Consider the following 21,814-nt stretch of genomic DNA (forward strand, 5'->3'; position numbering starts at 1 on the left):
CTGGCATAATCCAGTGTCGGTCCTTTTGTGCAAATACGATAATCAAAAAGACCCATGACGAATTCTTCATGACTCGTAGTATGACAGTTCTTGTCTTTTGGAATATATGTAAGAGCTTAGTAGATGAAGAATTTATTCAATACCGCTACCTAACTATGAAATACCATTAATTGGGTCAGAGTATTTCCGCAGATAGAACTGAGAATGGAGCAGTACCGCACCGTTGTCGAACAATGAATAGTTACCATCCAAGACCATAAACACTCGGCTTCTGTCGGTTTCCAGCAATCACTTCCAGTAACTTCCCGAAGTCTTTCTATTTCTTATCGAGACTGCAGAACAGAATAGATGACATCGATTCGACCATCATACACCGGAGTCAACTCTTACACCTCCGGACGGACCGATACTGTCGTAGACCACGACTGGCCATGGTACATACTTAACTATGTGGATTTATTTCTTGGCGAGCTCGACTGAGGATAGATATGTTGCGTCATGGTTATAATAGTTATATCTTGGGATTAGATTCCAATATGATGAAATAGAGAGGTATATTAAGCTTTACATCCAAGGGATTGATTAGGAATTAGACATGGAATTGAGAATTCGGGATATTCATATCAACTCATTGAACGAGGGCTGTTAGCAACGTTGCATGCGATTCACTACGACGTTGACGGAACGGCTCCTGTCCTGCGCCATTAGCACAGCTCACTTTCGACCTCTGAGAGTCAATTCGGGATTCTAACTGAAAAGTAATGTGATTTACGTTGTGAACCTTGGATTCGGCCGTAATGCCGCTGGGACGAAGTATATATAGACTCACGTGCAAGTTAGTTAGTTAAAAATGTCACTATTACGCGCCATCTAAGAGCAATGTTGCGAGAGTATCCATAAGTATTATAGAACGAAGAAAAATATTATTGTTCTGGCCTTTTTTAATTCGCTCACCAACCTCTCTGCGACTCTAGTTGCATCGATAGGTTTCTGCAGGGGGTGGTCTAGACCAGACACTCTATCTCCTGAAGAACCGCTTAGCGGCATTGAGAAGTTCCTGGGTCTTGTCTGTTCTTCCTATGTCATTGTTTAGCTATTCGTGATCTTCAAAGTACCATAAATGCTGGTTGCTCGTGTTCTCTATATTTCCGCCATCAGAGTCCATAGATCAACCTTCTCGAGTGAATGCGATACTGATATTGTTGTTACCCTCACTGGCTGATTTTTGTTGCTATCATATATAAGCTTATCAGATGCAGACTGTGGATGATTGCGAGGGTGCTCATCATTCTTCGGAGCTAACTGCATGGTCCATTGAACAGGGGAAATATACCTTGTCTGGGGTATTTGCGTATTGAGTGATCTAATCTGATTGTTCCTAAGGATATTCACTCGGAAATCTATCAAAACAAAAGTCGTCACTTTGCATTTCCACCATATAATAAAGAAGGATGCTCCCAACCTAGTTTAACCCCATACCTTATTTCACTTCTGCATATACCTGTAACGCATCATACAATTGCCCAAAAAGACCTCCATGCCAACTTCTCAACTCCTCCCATTCACTCTCCGGTAGAGTCACGCTCATCATCCGCAGCCACCCACCGACAATCAAGTCCGCATAACTAGCCCTTGTTCCGAGTAGAAAGGGCCCACTAGTATCCCTTGAGAATAGCTCAGCCAGACCACCCAACGTATTCCGGAACGACTCTTTCGTCTTCTCTCGCGCCTCGCCAACCAGCGCAAAATCATCCCAGGACGTGAAACCCGCGCGCCTGACGAATTCCGCCCTACTGATCTCAGCAGTAGCTGGATCGAACGGAAGACCCTGAACCCCAAGCTGTACATGTGCAGTAAAAGCCGCGTCGACATTCACATTGAACTTGGCGTATTCTGGAAACCCACTTTCGCGACACTCTGTAAGCGGTACAAGTAATGCAGGACCCTCCGGCAGGACGAACTCGAGCTTTTGAGGCGGGAAAAGATCGCCCGCTCCCGAGTCCGGATACGTGTTCTGTAAGTAGACTGCGATATCGAAGGAGTCGCCGACCAACGAACCAGTGGTGCGATCCTCGATGATAGGTAAGGTGAAGAAGTCTGTGCCATCGGCGAATTTGCGACAGGCTGGTACGTTGAGATTGCTGCGGACTTTCCCGATATCGGGCAAAGGGACCCATGAGGTCGAGTATGGGAGATTTTTGAAATTGAGCGCCAGTCGGGTTTTCCACGGGTTTGGAGAGCAGCAGTTTTTCTCCAGGGGGGCCTTCATGGCGATGTCGTAGAAGATGATAGGGCTGGTCGTCGACATGGTGAATGATGGAAATACTGTATGGTATGGTAAGAAAGAAGAGTTTTTTTTTTTTTTTTCCTATGGGCTGGATATTGTATTTTTTGATAAGGAAAATGGCTTGATAGTTGAATAGAGATTATTATGTATAATTTGTTCAGCTCGCGGTTACTGAATTTCTTCATCCAAGTGCACACTTATTTCACGCCGGCCCCGGATGCGGAGACAACCCAGCTAGTTTTTTTATAGAGCTTATGGTACAGCCAATTCTTTGAAACCCATTGGTGAGGGAGAAGAATAATATGATAATGGGATTATCTACATCAGAGTGAGCAGCCAGCCAGTAGATGATGATAAAGGATGCAAAAAAAGACCATACTGTCTAAGTACTCAACCTACCACACAAATCAGCATCACTTATGTTTTAACGCGTTCGGCAAGGCGCCAACACAACATGCACTTGAAGTCATCGTAGTCGGAACCGATCCGATTCAAGCGCCAACTCCAGGAAATAAGAATAGCAAGATCAAATCCAGAATAATAGCTAGGAGAACCAGGGAACAACACCAAACTCGTCCGACTATCTCGTGGTATCGCTGATTTTGAACTGGTCTGAAGCAGCGCATCCTTCGTGTTATCACGGCCTCTTTGCACGACTGAAATATCAATGCAGCGCACGTACATATGCACAGATCAGAATCAGATAAACTAAATAGATAGATAACCACAGCTGAGAAGTGGCGTGTCTACGGAGTACTCCGTACTACCCTAGGATAGATACAGTATTGAGGGGCCGGTTAGTCTAGATATGGTCTTTTTTTTTTTCTTTCTTCGAAATTTCTTTCTCCGGAGTCCGATGCAATGCTACGTTGGATCTCCCCAGCCCCAAGCCACGCGCCGGCTGGCTTCGTTTCGCAGCGGCGGCGCTGATCCCCCCTGAGGAAAAAGAACCCCGCGCAGCCAAGGTTTTGTTTCACCTTCCGGTCTTGTCGTTCTGCTTTTTCTGCTTATCTATCGGGACCGGTATCACATTGATGCAGAGAGGCGGTCTGATTGTGTACCGTGCGGTGATCTCCTCAAGATGCGATTGGTTTCCATCGGTGGGTAAATAATAATCTCTTCAATTGCAATCAATCCAAAGTAGAGAGACAGCTGTGGTAATCTAACTAGCACAGATGCATACCACAATGCAATAATGCTCACTCCCTGCACCAGTGGGTCTTTACTTAAGTAGTGATCCGCAAAAGAAACGGCTCGCAATCGGCGTGATAGCCAAGAGTAATGACGATCGAGTGCATGTAATTAATCTGCTATAACAAGAGCCGCTATCTGCTCCTATCTTTCTTCCAAGGGACACTTCGCGAAGTTGTCTTCGTGGAGCAGGCGGATTTATCGCGTTGTTTACTTACAACCTCTCATCCCTTGCTTCCAGGCCCTTCCCTTCGCGGCTCTTCTTCGTTGCCTCAACTGTTAATTAATTAATTAACAACAACATGTTGGGCTACGGAGTATTGCTACTGCCATTGGCGGCGGCAATTGGCAATGCGGCGAACATCGATGCGATCAAGCGTCAGCTGCCGAATGAGCCGACCGGCGTGAAGACCATCACGTCTCCGAATAATGTCACGATCCGGTATAAGGAACCTGGCAAGGAGGGAGTCTGCGAGACCACGCCCGGTGTCAACTCCTACTCCGGATACATTGATCTCGCGCCGGATTCGCACACGTTCTTCTGGTTCTTCGAATCGCGCCATGATCCTGCCAATGCTCCAATTACGCTATGGCTGAATGGTGGTCCGGGCAGTGACTCGTTGATTGGGCTTTTTGAAGGTAATAATAATAATAATAATAAAATAAAAGCGCTGGTTCGGAAGATAGTTAAGCTATGTCTGGACACGAGCTGACAGAAGAACAGAACTTGGACCGTGTCACGTCAATGCTAGCTACGATAGCTACCTCAACCCGTACTCATGGAACGAAGTGTCCAATCTGTTGTTCCTGTCTCAGCCTCTTGGTGTCGGTATGTACAGTAGTACATACATAGAAACCCATTAGATCCCCCCAGTTGACAAAGTGCGCGGCTAACGCGTCCGATAGGATTCTCCTACGCTGAGAAAGAACCCGGGTCGCTGAATCCTCTCACTGGCGAATATGAGGATCCATCCTTCGCTGGCGTTCAGGGTAGATACCCAGTGATCAACGCGACTCTGATCGGTATGTTGCTCTGGCATATTCACCTTCCATAGATATATGATTGCTAATGCCCTAATAATAGACACGACCAACCTCGCCGCCGTAGCTGCATGGGAGGCTCTCCAGGGATTCTACTCCGCTCTGCCGCAGCTAGATTCAGAAGTGAAATCCAAGAGCTTCAACCTATGGACGGAAAGCTACGGCGGTCACTACGGACCTGCCTTCTTCAATCATTTCCACGAGCAGAATGAGAAGATCGCAAAGGGAGAATCCCAAGGCGTCCAACTGGAATTCAACACGCTAGGTATCATGAATGGTATCATCGACGAGGCCATCCAGGCGAACTACTATCCTGAATTTGCCCGAAACAACACATATGGCATCGAAGCTGTAAGTTTTGAGTGAAAAATTTCCAGCTCTACTACAAAAAGGGGTTAAAATCTAACATGGAATTTTTTTTATAAAGGTCAACGAGACTGTGTACAATTATATGAAATTCGCCAATACCATGCCCAATGGATGTCAGGATCAGGTTAGTCTGTGCAAGCAGACGAACCGGACTTCCCTGAGTGACTATGCCCTTTGCACGGAAGCTACCAACATGTGCCGAGACAATGTTGAAGGGCCATACTATGTATTTAGTGGTCGGGGCACCTACGATATCCGCCACCCTAGCGCTGTAAGTTGATGATGACATCCAAAAAAGAAAAACAAGATAAGCACAAGGAAAAAGAAAACTAACAGAAACCTCTCAGGACCCAACTCCCCCCAGCTTTTACGAACAATACGTAACCCAAGACTACGTCATGAACGCCATCGGCGTAGACATCAACTACACCTCTTCCAACGACGAAGTCTACTTCGCATTCCAACAAACCGGCGACTTCGTCTGGCCCAACTTCCTAGACGACCTCGAGGAAATCCTCGCTCTGCCCGTCCGCGTCTCCCTCATCTACGGCGACGCCGATTACATCTGCAACTGGTTCGGCGGAGAGGCCGTCTCCCTAGCAGCTAACCACTCCACTGCAGCGAATTTCCGCGCTGCCGGCTACGTCCCCATGACCGTTAACGGTGTCGAGTATGGCGAGACTCGCGAGTATGGCAACTTCTCCTTCACTCGTGTCTATGAGTCCGGGCATGAGGTGCCGTATTATCAGCCTATTGCTGCTCTGCAGCTGTTTAACCGTACCGTCTACGGTTGGGATATCGCTAAGGGCGATACCAAGATCTGGCCAGAGTATAAGACCAATGGCACTGCGAAGGCTACACATACGGAGTCCTACGTCCCTCTACCGACGATCGCGCCCAATGCTACGGTTGGAGTCGGTGCGGGTCAGATGCCTAATTATCCCGCTTAAGGAACATGGATGACGGATCTCGCCGTCCCGGGCATCTTGGTTCCATTCGTTTCTGTATATATTCTCTTTGGTTAGCATTCGGCTAACTGTATCCCGTCGTATTCTTTTCGACACGTACCACCAACCTCATAAGAGGCTGTTGATTCGTACATATAATCATGAGATGTTAGTTACCTTTGCTTCTCAGAAAGACTCCGTGAATATAAACGAGTGTAGTTGCACTACGTGGTTCTAGTATTTTTCTTAGGTTTAGTTAGACGGCATTAGTCTGAAAAAGCCTGACCAAGGGACGTCGAGATATCCCAACAGGTGGAAGACATCAATTTATGTCAGTACACAAAATATGTCGACTTGGTGATATACCCGATAAACGGTGATAAACCAAGTCAAAAGCTGATATCCGTAGTCATGGATGTTTTCGCGCAATGATAATTTCAACGCTCAGAAACCACCGAAATGCTAAGGAATGAAGGGGACAAAGAAGTGAGTGCTCCGAGTGGGCGAATTATGAACACATAATATTAAAATAACATCAACATGGGTATAGGGGCCTCCTGTTCCGGTCCATTAGGAATCGACTACGCATACCGCAGTCATAGCGTCATTCGAACAATCAACGGAAATTGTCTTCCACTCGTTCACAACGACATTGTTCCAATCAAGGCAGAAAGGACACAAAATTAAGCGACGGCCTCATTTTTGTTCTCTTTCGTTGTGCCTGACAGCTCAGTCCCTGTCAAAGCATCAGGGGCGACCTCTGTGACGTTCTCATCCGAAAACTTCACATCATCCACGATATCGATGGATTCTTTGATCTTGAAGAAGACAACTGGGGACGCAATGAGGATGCTGCCCGCTAGAAGACCCCAGGAAGCAGCGAACTCTCGAATGAAAGAGGTGCCCATGGCGTCCATACTGTGATGATAATTAGCTACGAGAGCTGCGGATTTCGATGTCTTGATAGCTCTTACCGCCAAGTAATCGCGGCACCTGCCGACTGGATGCCCTTGTAGAAACCGGCAAAGTTTGCCAGCTTTCGGCTGTTGTTTGTGAGGGCGCCCATGTACCTAGGCCATCGTCAGTAGAAGATACTGGAACTATACTTTCAATGAGACTCACCAATAAGTGCAGGTCTGGAAGGCAGCGTCATAGAAGCCATAGAACATGTAGAGAAACATGGGGCCAACATAGCCACGGTCGGCGAAGTCCTTCGGAAGATCAGCTTGGGTGGGGAGCGAAGAGCGCGTGTACGTCTTCTGAAAGGCGTAGCCTCCACCCCAGATGCCCATGGTCAGGCAGAAAAGGATGACTAGGTTCAGTTTGGCACGGAGAGTCCGTGACAAGAAAGGCAAGTCGAGTAGCTGGCCCATAACAAAGGCACCAATCATCTGGCTGACCCAATAGAGACACGAATTGAGCGCGCGAGTTCGAATGTCGAAGTAAGCGCCATTAACGCTGTTGAACTGGTATGCGGTGAACCAGTTACTGGAAAGAAACATGGGAAAGAGAAGGACGATATAGTAGTCCGTCTTTAGAGTCTCCAGTAGACCCTTAATCTCGGACATCCATGTAGGGTGCTTCATCACAATGACTCGGGTATGATCCTTGCGCATGATGTACTTGGAATCCGACAGACCCCAGGCGAGCACGAATCCAACTGCCATGAGAACCAAGAATGCGATATATGTGCCATCATTCACCGTCCCAGCGGTCGAATGCAAGTTCTGTGCCAAGGGTACCTAATTTATGTCAGTGCCCGAATCTTGCGTTGACGCCTCTGCCGTGTCAGACTCACCAAACTGCCAATGACACCACCTAGGTTGAAAATGACCCAGAAGACGGCAATGAACTTGCCCTTGTCCTTCTCTAGAGGATAGCTCATCATCACGGCCCCTTGTGCACACCACAACAAACCGGCACAAACACCCAGCAACGCACCAGCGAAGACGAGGAAACCGACATTCTGGTTGTGGTTATAGGAGAGCAGCGAAGCCACATAGAGGAAGTATCCAAAACCACCAAATGAAAGCGTCAACTTCAAGCCAATGCGGTTTGCGATCGAACCAGCGAAGAAACCAACCACGGCGAAAGTACTGTATAAGGCGGTGTTGGAGTCACTAACGTCGTTCGTGCGGAGTTGACCTGCTCCGCCCAACCCATTGACCGCATTGAACATGCCCGGACATAGGAAACACACGAAGGACACAAGAAGGAGCTGAGTCTCCGGCGAGGCGAACCATGGCAGCGTCCACCGTCCGATCTTCAATGGCTTGTACATCCATGACGGACCGACGACGGCTGCATCATGGTTGGGATCCTCCACATCGACGCCGTTGGAAGTCGCGGCCACCTTCTCAGTCGTGTCCGCCGAAGCTGGGAGACTCATCGAGCTGGATATTTGCGCTTGCCTGTGTTACGGTGATCTGTCTGATACAGGCCGTGAGCTTCAACTTCAGACGAAAAGGATAACCGATCACAGTAAGATCCGACAACACTCTGAATCTCGAAGACAGATCGGTGTATCCCAAGGCAAAAGATGGCAAAGAAAGGGACACTGCGATGGAGAGGCACTTGTACTCACCAGCTCCTTTTGAAGCTTTGCGATTATTATTATTGATATTATCAAGTATTTATTAATAGGTGAGATAGGGATAGATTAGGGACTCCAATGCGCGATCGGATGGGCTCCACCGGTTCAGATCTCTTATCTCTCCGTCGTCGTACTTATGTCAGACTGGAGCAGACTGGAGTAACGAACAGAAGAGATTTGATGTTGCGTGAAATCGAGAAGAGGAGAAAAGGTGGAGGTTAGCTTTGAGAACACAGCCAGGGTGACAGGAGCCACAGTGACAGCAGGTCGCACGAGGCGTCGGCGATGTCACGAAGCGCAAACTGAATTTCCAGCCAGCGGCGCTGTCGTTATCGACGGGATGATGGACCAGCTGGCCTCGCGACGGCGTGCAGACGAGAGACACAGCCAGTCAGTCGGCGCTTGTTGAGATAAAAGGGTTGCGCCCCGGATCGCACGGTGACATCGGGGGCAGATAAGGCACCCCGCAACCAGTCAGTTGTTAATTATTTGTTGGTCCCGGAAAGAGGGTAAGTGGAATAATGAATAACTAATCCAGAGAATGCAGCTTGTTGGACTTTGGTTCCCTCTAGGGCGCCTTGTTTGGTCTGGGGCATCTGGAGAAACTGTCAGAGAGACGGCGTCTGTAAGTTACAGCCCGCGGTACCAGCTGATACTTACCATACCGGTATCATGATTACCATCCAGCTCTTTACCATAGTTACTAGTTATCTAGTAGTAACTAAGTAACTTATTCCCATTCACACCATTCACTACTACTATCGAGATCCTGTTCTTTCTGTGATGTGATCCTTCCTCTTTGTATGGTAAGCCAACGTGCCATGTGTCTGCACTCTGCAATCCCAACGGCCCTTCCCGGCTCTGAGGTATGCTCGATGCTGGATCCGGTCGCATTCTTCGACTCTCGGTCGGGTCCAGATGCCGACGTCACATCTCGGTCTCCTCTCGGTCTCTTTGGAGATCTCCTGCGTGACGATCCAGGGTAGCTTGGTTGGATCTGATCTGATCCAACGATGGTTCTGCTCCCATTGAATGCCGTGGATATTCGTCTCGGTTCCATGCACCGGGTCCTTTGAGCACCTGGAACTTCAAGACGTCGCAACCATGGTCCACTCGTTGCGAATTTATAGATAGAGCAGTAGTTTTTTCATATCCCCTCGTAGTCTTCTTGTCTTAATATCTGACCCATCGTCCTTCTGCTCTTTGTTTCTCTCATCCTGCACTGCTGGATGAGTAATCTGGAATTTGGGATTCTTTGTTGCTGATCTGATCGTCACTAAGTCGTTAGTCGCACGTTACTTAACTATCCGTATCTCAGCAATGCCCCATATCGGTGACCCCACGTCCATCAGGCCATCCATCGCTGACGATGGCCCAGCTCCATTTATCACCAAGTTCACCAACTGCCGCATACCAAAGGGCAAAGAACTTGTCGAGCAGGACCTGTGGATCGACTCCACGTCCGGAAAGATCCTCAAGGACCAGGAAGCCTTCTATGAGTTGAAGCTGTCGCCCGACCAGGTCATTGACCTAGGTGGCCGCATCCTTGCGCCAGGCCTGATTGAAAGCCAGCTCAACGGTGCTTATGGATTTGATTTCTCTGTTCCACAGAGCTCTCGCGCTGAATATGAGGAGGGTTTGAGGGCGGCGACTAGAGCTTTGGCCCGTACCGGTGTCACGTCGTACCTGCCCACGCTCGTCAGCTCGCTTCCGGAGGTTTACCGCAAGGTCTGCGCAGCCAAAATCATGTCTTAACGGATCGTCACTAACAATGATCACTAGGTCCTCCCGTCTCTAGGGCCATCTGGAGCTAGCAGACGTGCAGAAGATGGCGCCGAGTCGCTAGGTGCACATGTTGAGGGTCCGTTCATGACTCCGGGCCGACATGGTTGCCACAAGGAGGGAATTCTGCAGGCTTCAACAAGGGGAATTATCGATGTGATCGAATGTTATGGCGAAGAGAACATTCCCGAGACGGAGACATCGATCGGCCATGCCGTTGCTCCCAGTCCGATCAAGATGATCACAGCTGCTCCCGAGGTCGCCAAGATGACGTCCAACATCCGTGAGATCGTCTCTCGCGGGATCATCTATTCAATCGGACATTCGGATGCCACATATGAGCAGGCTCTTGCGGCGATCAAAGAGGGAGCGACTACCGTCACCCATATGTTCAACGCGATGAGGCCCTTCTACCACCGCGATCCTGGCATCTTTGGTCTGTTGGGTCAGAGCGAGTATCGTCGTCCATACTATGGGATTATCGCGGACGGTATTCACCTGCATCCCACAACGATCAAGATCGCTTGGAACGCGCATCCTGACGGTCTGATCCTTGTCACAGACGCCATGAAACTCTGCGGCCTCCCGGACGGAGTCTATGAGTGGACGAATGGCGAGCGCATCGTCAAGAATGGTGCCCGCCTTACTCTAGAAGGCAGCGACAAGATTGCCGGTAGCTCTGCTACCCTGATCGAGTGTGTGAACAACTTCCGTCGCTGGGCTGGAGCGACGACTGCGGAGGCAATCAATGCCGTTACTGCGACGCCCGCACGCATGCTGGGCCTCGAAGGTATCAAGGGCTCTCTAGAGAGCGGAGCAGATGCGGATCTAGTTGTTCTGAGCGATACAACGGATCCGTTCAGCGGACCAACGTTGACAGTCGACCAGGTCTGGAAATTCGGCTCCAAGATATATGATGCCGGCAAACAGTGAATTCAAGATCTCTTGATGCCCGTGTAACAGTGACGCAGTCGTGTACACCAAATACCAACAGCAGAGACACAGGCCCAAACCAAAATGAGCCGAAAGGTAACCGAAACCAATTGCTATTAACTCACGGTACGACCCTTAAAGCGTGGGAGACTCTGCTACCATAAACAAATCACCATCTCACCATCCTCCTTCCCCTAACTGTACCTGTTACCTGCCAATCGCCCCGTCAAGTTCTTGTTAAAAGGCGTTCTCATCATCCTCGCTCATTATCCTCCACACACTACCATCTGATGCACATGTACCACTTTACGATGATTCACAGATACCAATTTTTGTCAATAGAAAGCCTATCTCGATGCATACATATTACATAGAATGGAAAATATAGACGTTAACATAATCAAAAGGAAACAAATCTACCTCCTATACTTCCCAAAATAGAACCCTGATCAATACCCCGCAATGTACGACATAACTACATGACTCCATGATTCCAAGGTGGTACTCCCATAGATCTGATGATGCACAGAACCCTTTTCCCCGCATCAACGATAACTTCCCTTATTGGTCAGTTATCGCCCCAGACGCCCAATACATAGTAGAACTAGCCAAGTAATACTCAACTGCGCACGCGACTACCTACCTTAGGTAGGTGACATATACATATGTAGCAGATACGTACGACATGCAGATTTCATCCTCTCTCTCTCTCTCTCTCTCTCTCTCTCTCTCTTCATATCATAGTTGGTTCATGTATGTATGTACAGAATCCGTCGAGATCCTCATCCTTTGCTATCTGGGTCCAAAATATCGGCTCGAGATTTAGCAAGACTAGAAGGAGAGGGGAAACACAAGGTTAAGAGAGAAGAGATGTGTGTGGATATCCTAGCATTATCTACGTCTGTTCGTCAAAGGGCGAGGAGGGGGGTATAATAAGATAATATAATACACAGATGAGGTAGCAAGCGACGGAGATTCAACAATCATCTCCCCATCCCGTAACTCGAGTCCATTCACGACTGACTTCACCCACGCCACGAATGATGCGCTCGCGACGGTCTATGTCCAGTTCTAACTCGACTGCGAGCTTTCTACTGCCCATGATCTCGTCATCGCTCATGCCTGCGTAGTTGCGCGCGTCCTGCTCAGTGACGATCTCGCCGTTTCGACGGCGATTCCACGCTGCGTGCTTAATCGCAGGGGCCCAGTAATCCATTAGTGCGACCTCGTCGCGATTCCGAGCGTATATCTTTCGGCGCTCCGCGACACCCGGGTTGCTGGGGTCTTGTTCTGTGGTGACGAGCGAGGCGTACCAGTTTGAGAAGACGACCTCGTATCGGCGTTCCATGAGGAGGATAGCCGGCCAGGTGACGATCCAGAGTTGGAAGATGATGCAGGTCCAGAAGATGTAGGGGTTGTTGCGCAAGCGGTTGACCCAGTGCGGGGAGTAGATGGTTACAGATTCCTCGCGCAGAGTGGTCTTCACGCTGATGTGGCCGCGGTAGCTGGTGGCGCGGATATGGGAAACGATGGAGTCTCGAAGAGACTCGCGAGAGAAGCCACCGAGGGTGCGGGTGAGCGTGAAGCTGGATAGACGTTTAGCGGTTTACTCAGGCGGATCTTTTACAATGTTAGGATTTCGGATAAAAAGGGATCATACCTCTTGACAGGTGCAGGATCAGCGCAGAATCGCTCACACCAGCCCAGACCGCTATCAGCGCCATGCTGCACCTCTTGGGGTGGTGCATGGATCGTCTCCGCGCGTTTCTCCGGAAGCAATGGTGCCGCTTGATCATTTCCATCTCCGTCATCCGCATATCCTCCTTGGCCTCTTTCCACGTCCGCTTCAGTATCAGAAGCACCCTGGGGTAGGACCCAGGGATACTTTCCTGGACCCTGAGATCTGAACCTCCCACCACGATATGTGTTTACCATATCATGATCATTGACAACAGTCACAGTATGCCATGATAGACTAGAAGGTGGCATCCCGTCACCTTTCCAGCCTCTGAGTATCATCGCCGCAACGTCCAGATTGAACTCAAAATCCACAACTTCCTTTTTCCGCTTTAAATCCACAACTTCCTCTTTTTTCTTTTGTCCCTCGTCATCATTGACCGTTTCGGAATGCGTGCCTCTGATGAGGATATATGGTCTCGGGGGCAGCTCCGCTTTCGACTTGATAAGTTCCCACAGCATCTTAGGATCAGAGCTCAGGTCTGGATGGAAAGACACAGAGGTAGATTCTTGACTTCCATGTACGTCATCCGCATATGTTGTCCCACCGGGAATACAGTATGCCTCCATATCGGGCAGAAGAGCAGTGCGGCTGACGGGCTGCTGAGACGGAGCGTCAATCCCCGGCGCCTCTGGTTCAGCGTACATTGGAGGTATGTCGGCTTCGACATGATCAGTGTATGGTTGTAGAGAGTATGCGGATGCCGCTGACGAGCGCGGAGGCTCGTCTTTGTAAGTAGCTTTGCTCATCGTGTAATTAAACCTCAATAGACACTTTAAACGTAAATAAACGAAAAGGATGATCCAAAAGGTAATGATTCTGACTCGGGTATCACATAAAGGAAATTTTGTTGACAGATGTTCAACTGGAATTGATCGCGCTCTCAGCTCAGCCACCTATTAGCGCATTTTCTGGCTCAGAGTCACAATCGGGAATGGATTGGCGCTCAGCTGCTGCAAACACAACAGTTCAGTACAGCAAAAACCAAAGACACCACCGCCTTTCTTCCAGAATGAGAAATGTAAGCAATTGTTAACTTCTGCGAGATATGTCATCGACAAGCTACGTCAAGTATAAAGGCGGAAGGAACCGGCAGAATGCGGGACCCCGCCGAGCTGTACTTATGCCCCATCGATCATACTTAACTGCCGCAGCCACTAGTATCTACCATCATCAGTGTCTATTTTAGGCGGTATAATCGGAATTTATGTTATCTCTTGTATAGCAATAACAGATCATATTTTATTTTGTATCATATTCAGTCACAAATGGCATGTTATATTTTTAACATATTTTCACAAAATACAGCAAGTACTCCGGTTCCAGGAGAGGTGTTGTAGGTATAGTGTATATATATCGGAATGAATACAAGGGTATTGCACCGACGTCCGGACAATGCTACCCTGAGTGTCGATGCGTCATCATATCTTCGTCCAGCAATTCATCCAGGTAAAGTCATTTACAGTCTCGGCTGCTGGGGCCTCCAGCCAGCCTCCTCCGCAATCAGCTCGGCGGCCCGCTCGCCGATACCCAGCACCGTGAGCATGGGGTTGATGGTGGGCATCGAAGGGAAGACACCAGCATCAGCGATGCGGACGTTCTTGAGACCGCGGACCTTGAGCTGGGAGTCGACCACTGCGTACGGGTCCCGGCTAATGTCTCCCATCTTGGTGGTACCAGCAGGGTGGTACACGGTATGAGCTACACGACGGCCGTACTCGGACAATTCCTCGTCAGTGTTGACGTTAGGACCTGGAGCCACCTCGCGCTTGATCCAATCCTTAAAGGGAGCCTGCTTGGCAACCTCTCTGGCCTTCTTCAAACCGTACACGATGGTTGCGGCATCGTATCCCTCAGGGTCTGTGAAGTAGCGGAAGTCAAGAGCCGGCTTGACTCTGGGGTCCGCAGAAGTCAGGTAGAGGCGACCACGCGAGCGCGGTCGAGGAATGTTGGGGGTCATGCAGAAGGCGTCCACGGGGGTATCGTAGCCCAGGCGGGCGGTGTTGAGACAGAAAGGGATCTGGTAGCAGTGCATCATGAGGTCTGCGGCGCGGCCGTCCGAGCCAGCAGCGTTGGGCGCCTCACGACGGAGGAAGATACCCGCATCCGAGTCCATAGTCGTCTGGTTCGGAGGCACAGGCCTGTTGAGTTCCCAGATAATGATCGACTCCGGATGGTCCATCAGGTTCTCACCCACACCAGGGATGTCTTTAACCACAGGAATGGACAGCGACTGGAGCTGCTCACGCGGGCCCAGCCCGGACAAAAGCAACAGTCGTGCGGTATCAATGGCACCAGCGCAGAGAATAGTTTCCTTCTTGGCACGCAGCGTACGCTTGTCGCCGGACTGCAGGGCCAGATCAACACCAGTGACAGTGTCACCATCTACGTTAACGCGCGAGACCCACGCGTTCGTGAGAATTGTCAGGTTGGGGCGCTTCTCCTCTCCCCGCAGGATCGGGTGAATGTAGGCCACACTGGCGCTGCTCCGGCGACCGTCATCGGGGTTGTAAGACACGGAGAAGAAGCCAACGCCCTCGGTGAGCTCTCCCTTGGAGCGGATCTCCTTGTTGAAGTCGTGAATGACGGGGATGTTCATGGCAGTGGAGCATGCCTCGACCCAGTCCTTGCACAGCTGGTTACGGTGGCGGCTGTGGACTGGTTGCACGGTGTTGCGCAGGTTGTCGAGCACGCGAGTGAAGGTCTCAAAGGACCAACCCTTACAGCCTTGCTGCTCCCAGAGCTCACAGTCATATTTGAATGGACGGAAGGAGATGAGCGTGTTGTGACTGGAGCAACCACCCAAGACCTTTGCGCGTGAGTGTCGGATGTGGCTGTTGCCTATAGGAATTCTTCGTAAGTACATGCATTTCCTCGACAAAAGTTGCTTAGATGGACTCGCATAGGGCGGAGTGTTTGAAAGGAGTCCGCTCCCATAGATTGCTGGGACAATTTGACTTGGCTGGTGCATCTGGGCAAGGCCATGATCATGACCGGGTAGTCACAACATACCCATGGGCTGCTCGACGGTTCCATAATCGTAGTCGAGCTCTCCTCCCAGCAGGTTGAGCCAATCCTTCAGCAGCAGGACGCGGTCGTCCATATAATCGCTAGGGCCGGCCTCGATGAGGATTATGCGCTTGTTGGGCAAGTATTGTGCCAGCCGGCTGGCGATAACACATCCCGCGGTGCCACCTCCGACAATGACATAGTCGTAGCTATTCACGTCGCTAAGTGGGAGATCAGTGACGGTGGCCATGGTGACTTGTGTTGAACGAAAGAGAAGAAGCTACTTGACTGTGAGCAGGAGAGCTCTTCGATCCCCAAGCATGCATGCAGCGGGATTCTTTGGCTGAGAGATTAGCAGATCTTTAAAGTAATAACAGTTGAGTTAATCAGCAACGAAAAAATTTGACTGCGCAAGAGCTTCCGATAACTACCTAGGTAGCAGGACCACCGAACGGGAAACCGAAGACGACGAACGACGAACGACGACGACCCTCAACGGCAGCAGTGGGGTTGGCGGTGTCAGGAAGAACGGGGGTAATAATTATTAGATGAGATTAGATGGCTCTCTTCATACCATACACGTTCGTACTCTATGCGGCTCGACTCTAGTGACGGGAGAGTCGGTGAGACGTTAGCACTGAAGGGGAAAAGTTGCCCAGAGAGAAAGGCCCGCCAACGTCACCGGCAAGGGCAAAAGATACGGGTGGCTTCAGGGCTGAACCACGCCTAACGCAGTCAAAGCGGACAACCGTTTCTTGGAGAATGGATTCGAGTACCATAATTAATTAATTCGATGGCGCGGTTGCTCGTCGTCGGGATAAACATACCCCTCCAAGGCATTGCATGCTGCATCGATCAGACAACGGACATCGAACATGCAGCCCACCGATAAGCCACGCGACGAGTTCTCCGTTCTCCTCGGATAGGATAGGATAAGTTGGGATAGGATACGGAATAGATACGGAGTCAACCGTGATAGGATGTTTCAAGTACCGTGGCTGCTCTTCGGTCTTCATTCGCAAGACCCCGCCACTACTGCGCGCGGAACATCACCGCTTGGATGGGGAATCAGTGAGCTAGTCAACTAGTTCATTAGTCGACGTATCCATATTACATTCTAACCAGAAAAAGATAATACCAGGAGGAAGTAGTACCATATTATTCAGATTCCTCGGAAAACTCCAATACGGGAACATCATTGCGGCAAATGTGTATCTTCGCTTTCATACCCCTGCCCCCAAAAACTTCAGTATCATTGGGAGCAACATTATTTATTATGTTGTCAAGAGGGTATCAGTGCGGTGCTTTCTTCCCCAGACAGGCAAAAATTATTGCATTGGAGGTCCTCTGGGCTTGGTATCTGAAAGAGGTTCAATATTCATATCATAAGTATCCCATTCCAGGTCGCTAATAAAAGTATCCTACCACAGATAGATAGTATACTCTAGCACTGTGCATTTTCTCTATAACGGTAATCAGGAGGCGTTGATGTAACTACCCGAAGAAAAGAATAACTTACTTTCTGTGACTTATTATTACCTCCAAGACTGACAAATGTCTTCTTGTTATGAAGCCAGAATATATACTCTAGTTAGTTATAGGATTGTATCGCCTCAGTCTCCCCAATTAAGCAAGCCTTTCCCCATTTGTTGGAAACTGTACCATAGACGGGAGTTTGGGATGAGCTAAACTGGCCGGTTTGACCAGAAGAAAGCTGGTCTTGGCGTTATCTTCCTCGCCATAATAGTGGCACCGCTCTTCCATCACTGCTAACGATACCAGACAACACCAAAGAGACACCTGGAAATCGCAGCATCATAATAATGTCTCTTCCATATCCTACTCGACAGCTCTACTACGATGGAAAGCCACAGCCCGCTTCCTCTGGCAAGACTTTCCAAACGACTGACCCTTCCAATGCCGCACCGCTAGCCGATGTCCAGCTAGCGTCTACCGCGGACGTCGACAAAGCTATCGCATCCGCAGAACGGGCCTTTCCCTCGTGGTCGCAAACTCCTCCAATTGTGCGAGCGCGCATTCTGCAGAAGGCCGCATCGCTGCTACGTGAAAAGAACGACGAGATTGCCAAGGCAGAGACCAGGGACACTGGAAAGGCCTACACGGAAACCAGCACCGTTGATGTCATAACGGGCGCTGATGTGCTCGAATACTATGCGAACTATGTTGGTAGCGGCGGTCTCAACGGTGAGACTACGCACCTGAGAGAAGATGCCTGGGTATACACAAAGAAGGCACCACTGGGTGTCTGCGCGGGTATCGGTGCTTGGAACTATCCTGTCCAGATGTAAGTCTGTCTGACAAGTGTCATTGACTCCCCTCGTCCAGTCTCAGTGGCTAATATGGATATGGCTTGTTCTAGCGCCCTGTGGAAGTCCGCTCCTTGCCTCGCGGCAGGCAACACCATGGTCTACAAACCAAGCGAATTCACTCCTCTGCACGGACAGACGCTTGCCGAGATCTACACGGAAGCTGGTCTTCCTCCCGGAGTCTTCAACGTGGTGAACGGGGCTGGCGAGGTGGGTGCATATCTCACCTCCCATCTTTCCATCGCCAAGGTTTCCTTCACAGGCCAGGTGTCCACCGGAAAGAAAGTCGCAGGAACCGCCGCCGGACACATGAAGTACGTTACCATGGAGCTCGGTGGAAAGAGTCCGCTCGTTATCCTCCCGGACGCCGATGTGGATAGCGCCGTCGACGGTGCCATGATGGCCAATTTCTTCAGCACGGGTCAAGTCTGCACCAACGGCACCCGCGTCTTCATCCCCAAGAGCATGCAGGCCGCATTCGAGAAGCGCCTTGTCGAAAAAATCTCCTACGTCCGGGCAGGCCCCGTCTTCGACGAAAAGACTAACTTCGGCCCTCTTGTCTCTAAAGTCCACTACGACAAGGTCACCAGCTACATAAAACACGGAATTGAGGTAGACCGAGCCCGACTCCTCTGCGGTGGGCTCGAGAAGCCCAAACTCCCACAAGACCTCCAGCAGGGCTTCTGGGTGCAGCCAACCGTATTCACCGACTGTACGGACAACATGCGCATCGTCCGAGAGGAGATCTTCGGCCCCGTCATGTCCATCCTCACCTACGACACCATCGAAGAAGCCGTGAAGCGCGCCAACGCCACCGAGCTGGGTCTCGCGGCGGGCGTCTTCACCAAGGACATCAACCTGGCACATAAGATTATCGACCAACTCGAGGCTGGAATCACCTGGATCAACTCCTGGGGTGAGTCTCCAGCCGAGATGGCCGTTGGCGGTTGGAAGCAGAGCGGTGTAGGCGTCGAGAACGGCCACAAGGGCATTGAGGCGTGGGTGCGAAACAAGAGCACTCTGGTCGATATGAGTGGTGCTGTTGCGACGGTCTTCGCAAAGTTGTAAAAAATCATTTTATCATATTACATACTATCATTATTTCTCTGGGACGCCTTTCTAGAGAAAATGAAAGGACAGGAAACGGTTTCGATGAGCGTTGGATCATATAGAAGCGCCTTTTCATTATTTATGCCATTTTAGCCTGTTCGTTCCGAACTACATATTCATTTAAAAAAAGTCATTTATTTACGAGAGTCCAAATTGAACATATTGTGCAATTTTATCATATGATTCAATTCCTCTAGCTAGGTCGTAGGTATCTAACATCAATAGCAAGGAAAGGAATATAAGAATGCAACGCAACGCCACAGAAAAATTAAAAGAAAATGAAATAAGATTAGAGAAACGGGTCCATGCACGTGGAATCATGATATGACGTGCCCGTCCAGATCTAGTCTGATTTGACTACGATCTAATTTCATTGGGATCCCAATCTCAATCTAGATGAAGGGGAATTAGATCGTCCATCCTAACTGGAATAATATGTGGTTGAAGAAAATAAGTGAAGCGACGACCACTTGCAATCCATCGTAAATCATGTAATGTAATAAGCCATGCAACAAACTGTAGGGCAGAGAGTAATAAAAAAAGAAGAAAAATAGAATCTAAATGCTCAAAGCAAGATCTGCCATGTCAATTTTGTCCCTCTTGAAGTCGAGAGTTGGGAATAGAATGTGCTGCGCCCGAAAGAGAGAGGGAGAGAGAAAAGAAAAAAAGCCGTTGCGATCATGTCAATCTAGATTTGCCGGATATCTTGGAACGCCTCGAGTGTGCTTCTGTAGCTTATTGCTCAAACCGTAGGAGTGGCGACCCTGGCGTGCATACGATCGAACATGAGATCACCCTTTAGCGTCGCAGAGAGGCCAGCGACGGCCGAGTCATGTATGCGCGAAGACATGCTGTCCGGCGTAAGCTCGCCATCTTCCTCCATGGAACGGCGCAATTCTGTGTCGACTCTCAGGTCCTTGGGGACTTTCTGGGGCGTCGTCTGCGGAGTGGGCTGCTGGGCGACGGGGACCGGAGCGGGAACGTACGTGCGCGGACGGTAAGTAAGCGGTGGCCCCTGCGTCCGCGCGTCCGTGCCCGCCTGTTCGATAGACTCGAAATACCTGACCGTCTTCACCTTCAACTCCATAGTGGCATCACGATCAGCCACGATGAGAGGGTGAGGGTGTAGCTGCAGCGCGGAAAGCGTCCACATGTGGTTGACTCCACCCTCGAGACCATGCTGAAGTGCCAAAGCCTTGTGCGCGCCAGTCACCACGATCACTACTTCACGGGCATCCATGATGGTCTGGATACCGACGGTCAGAGCCATTCTTGGGACCTTGTTCACATCGTTGTCAAAGAATCGGGAGTTTGCAAGAATCGTGTCGTATGCCAAAGTCTTGACTCGAGTTCGGCTGGCCAAGGAAGAGCCAGGCTCGTTGAACGCAATGTGACCGTCAGGGCCGACACCACCTAGGAAAAGCTCGATGCCCCCGTAGCGGGCGATCTTAGCCTCGTAGGCTGCGCACTCGGCTGCCAGATCTGGAGCATTGCCGTTCAGGATGTTGATGTTGGCAGGTGGGATGTCGACATGTGAGAAGAAGTTCTTGTACATAAAGCTGTGGTAAGACTCGGGGTGGTCGCGCGGAAGACCAACGTATTCGTCCTACCGACTGTAGTCAGAAGCCATTCTCATATTCAATATAGGTTTGCAGTCTTCTACACGCATCTGTCCTTTGGACGTGCCAGGCAAGTCTTTCGTTTCAGGAGACTTACCATATTGAATGTAACAACATTGCGAAATGAGATCTCCCCTTCCTTGTATCGCTGCACAAGGATCTTGTAGATGATCTCAGGGCTGCTTCCAGTCGGGAGACCCAATACAAAGGGTTTATCCGGGGTTGGCTTGTAGTCCTTTATGCGGCCTATGTTGGACAAGAGTATTAGAGCTAGTGCTTGCAGAGGACATAACATATAGCAAAGGCATGGATATATGCAAGCGCTATCATCAAACTGAATTTACTAAAGGTAAGCAGGGGGACATACTGATAATATACTCCGCAATGTATTCTGAGGCACCCTGAGGGTTCTCTCTGATTATTACTCTCCTAGATATCAGAAAATCATATATTAGCAACAAAATTACTCTTTTCACTTCTCTTACTCAAAGACAGGATGGCTCGATGTCCAGTATGCGGATTATCTCACTCACATGATGGAAAGGCGGATGTGACGACGTCACCAGTGGCGTATAATAGAACTAACTGGTAATAACAGAAAGATAAGAAGTTCGACTGCAGGAAGCAGATAGACGCAGTTTAACGCACAAAGGCAGTGGAATAATTCAAGATGCAGGAATCTTTGTGAAGATAACTGCGTCTACACAACGAGAAATCGAAAAGAGAAGTGAGGGAGGAATGAGCGCAGTGATAGGAACTGTGAGATAAAAAAGCTGTAGGCGGTAGCCGGTAACCTTTTCTGGCCTCAGGGACCATGTGCCAGTGACGGCAAGACTTAGTTCCCTTTAGGCAGGCAGGCCAGGTCCCA

The 21,814-nt window shown here is 49.7% G+C and overlaps 8 protein-coding genes across 8 annotated transcripts; 3 read left to right on the forward strand and 5 right to left on the reverse strand.

Annotated features, from left to right (window-relative positions):
• Positions 1-618: 618 nt before the first annotated feature.
• On the reverse strand, positions 619-2,308 carry C8Q69DRAFT_444354 (hypothetical protein; the record flags this gene model as incomplete). The annotated part of the gene is made up of 5 exons (XM_028628992.1): positions 619-642; positions 719-803; positions 959-1,077; positions 1,334-1,363; positions 1,502-2,308. 5 exons carry the CDS (start codon positions 2,306-2,308, stop codon positions 619-621), a joined length of 1,065 nt encoding a protein of 354 aa, XP_028485096.1.
• Positions 2,309-3,651: 1,343 nt separating this feature from the next.
• On the forward strand, positions 3,652-6,178 carry C8Q69DRAFT_255073 (peptidase S10, serine carboxypeptidase). The gene is made up of 6 exons (XM_028626609.1): positions 3,652-4,117; positions 4,203-4,307; positions 4,385-4,501; positions 4,563-4,870; positions 4,947-5,159; positions 5,236-6,178. The coding sequence occupies exons 1-6, from the start codon at positions 3,781-3,783 to the stop codon at positions 5,836-5,838; spliced, it is 1,683 nt and encodes a 560-aa protein (XP_028485097.1). The 5' UTR covers positions 3,652-3,780; the 3' UTR covers positions 5,839-6,178.
• C8Q69DRAFT_255024 (DUF895 domain protein) lies at positions 6,179-8,691 on the reverse strand. Its single transcript, XM_028626607.1, has 4 exons — positions 7,634-8,691; positions 6,958-7,577; positions 6,810-6,905; positions 6,179-6,753 (listed from the first exon to the last, which is right to left on the reverse strand). Exons 1-4 carry the CDS (start codon positions 8,222-8,224, stop codon positions 6,519-6,521), a joined length of 1,542 nt encoding a protein of 513 aa, XP_028485098.1. The 5' UTR covers positions 8,225-8,691; the 3' UTR covers positions 6,179-6,518.
• Positions 8,692-9,748: 1,057 nt separating this feature from the next.
• C8Q69DRAFT_506800 (N-acetyl-glucosamine-6-phosphate deacetylase) lies at positions 9,749-11,143 on the forward strand (the record flags this gene model as incomplete). The annotated part of the gene is made up of 2 exons (XM_028632835.1): positions 9,749-10,156; positions 10,211-11,143. 2 exons carry the CDS (start codon positions 9,749-9,751, stop codon positions 11,141-11,143), a joined length of 1,341 nt encoding a protein of 446 aa, XP_028485099.1.
• Positions 11,144-11,821: 678 nt separating this feature from the next.
• Positions 11,822-13,927, reverse strand: C8Q69DRAFT_466041 (hypothetical protein). The gene is made up of 2 exons (XM_028630531.1): positions 12,804-13,927; positions 11,822-12,729 (listed from the first exon to the last, which is right to left on the reverse strand). The coding sequence occupies exons 1-2, from the start codon at positions 13,628-13,630 to the stop codon at positions 12,120-12,122; spliced, it is 1,437 nt and encodes a 478-aa protein (XP_028485100.1). The 5' UTR covers positions 13,631-13,927; the 3' UTR covers positions 11,822-12,119.
• Positions 13,928-14,340: 413 nt separating this feature from the next.
• Positions 14,341-16,140, reverse strand: C8Q69DRAFT_401723 (putative choline oxidase; the record flags this gene model as incomplete). Its single annotated transcript, XM_028627938.1, has 2 exons — positions 14,341-15,722; positions 15,894-16,140. 2 exons carry the CDS (start codon positions 16,138-16,140, stop codon positions 14,341-14,343), a joined length of 1,629 nt encoding a protein of 542 aa, XP_028485101.1.
• Positions 16,141-17,616: 1,476 nt separating this feature from the next.
• Positions 17,617-19,516, forward strand: C8Q69DRAFT_466048 (aldehyde dehydrogenase domain-containing protein). Its single transcript, XM_028630532.1, has 2 exons — positions 17,617-18,195; positions 18,271-19,516. Exons 1-2 carry the CDS (start codon positions 17,714-17,716, stop codon positions 19,283-19,285), a joined length of 1,497 nt encoding a protein of 498 aa, XP_028485102.1. The 5' UTR covers positions 17,617-17,713; the 3' UTR covers positions 19,286-19,516.
• A 342-nt stretch (positions 19,517-19,858) lies between these two features.
• Positions 19,859-21,676, reverse strand: C8Q69DRAFT_255013 (putative glucosamine-6-phosphate deaminase). The gene is made up of 4 exons (XM_028626606.1): positions 21,480-21,676; positions 21,314-21,375; positions 21,044-21,192; positions 19,859-20,933 (listed from the first exon to the last, which is right to left on the reverse strand). Coding segments are annotated over exons 1-4 (1,077 nt in total). The 5' UTR covers positions 21,482-21,676; the 3' UTR covers positions 19,859-20,069.
• Positions 21,677-21,814: the final 138 nt, after the last annotated feature.

The sequence above is a fragment of the Paecilomyces variotii genome, assembly GCF_004022145.1.
Source record: "Paecilomyces variotii strain CBS 101075 chromosome Unknown C8Q69scaffold_5, whole genome shotgun sequence".
NCBI lineage: Eukaryota > Fungi > Ascomycota > Eurotiomycetes > Eurotiales > Thermoascaceae > Paecilomyces > Paecilomyces variotii.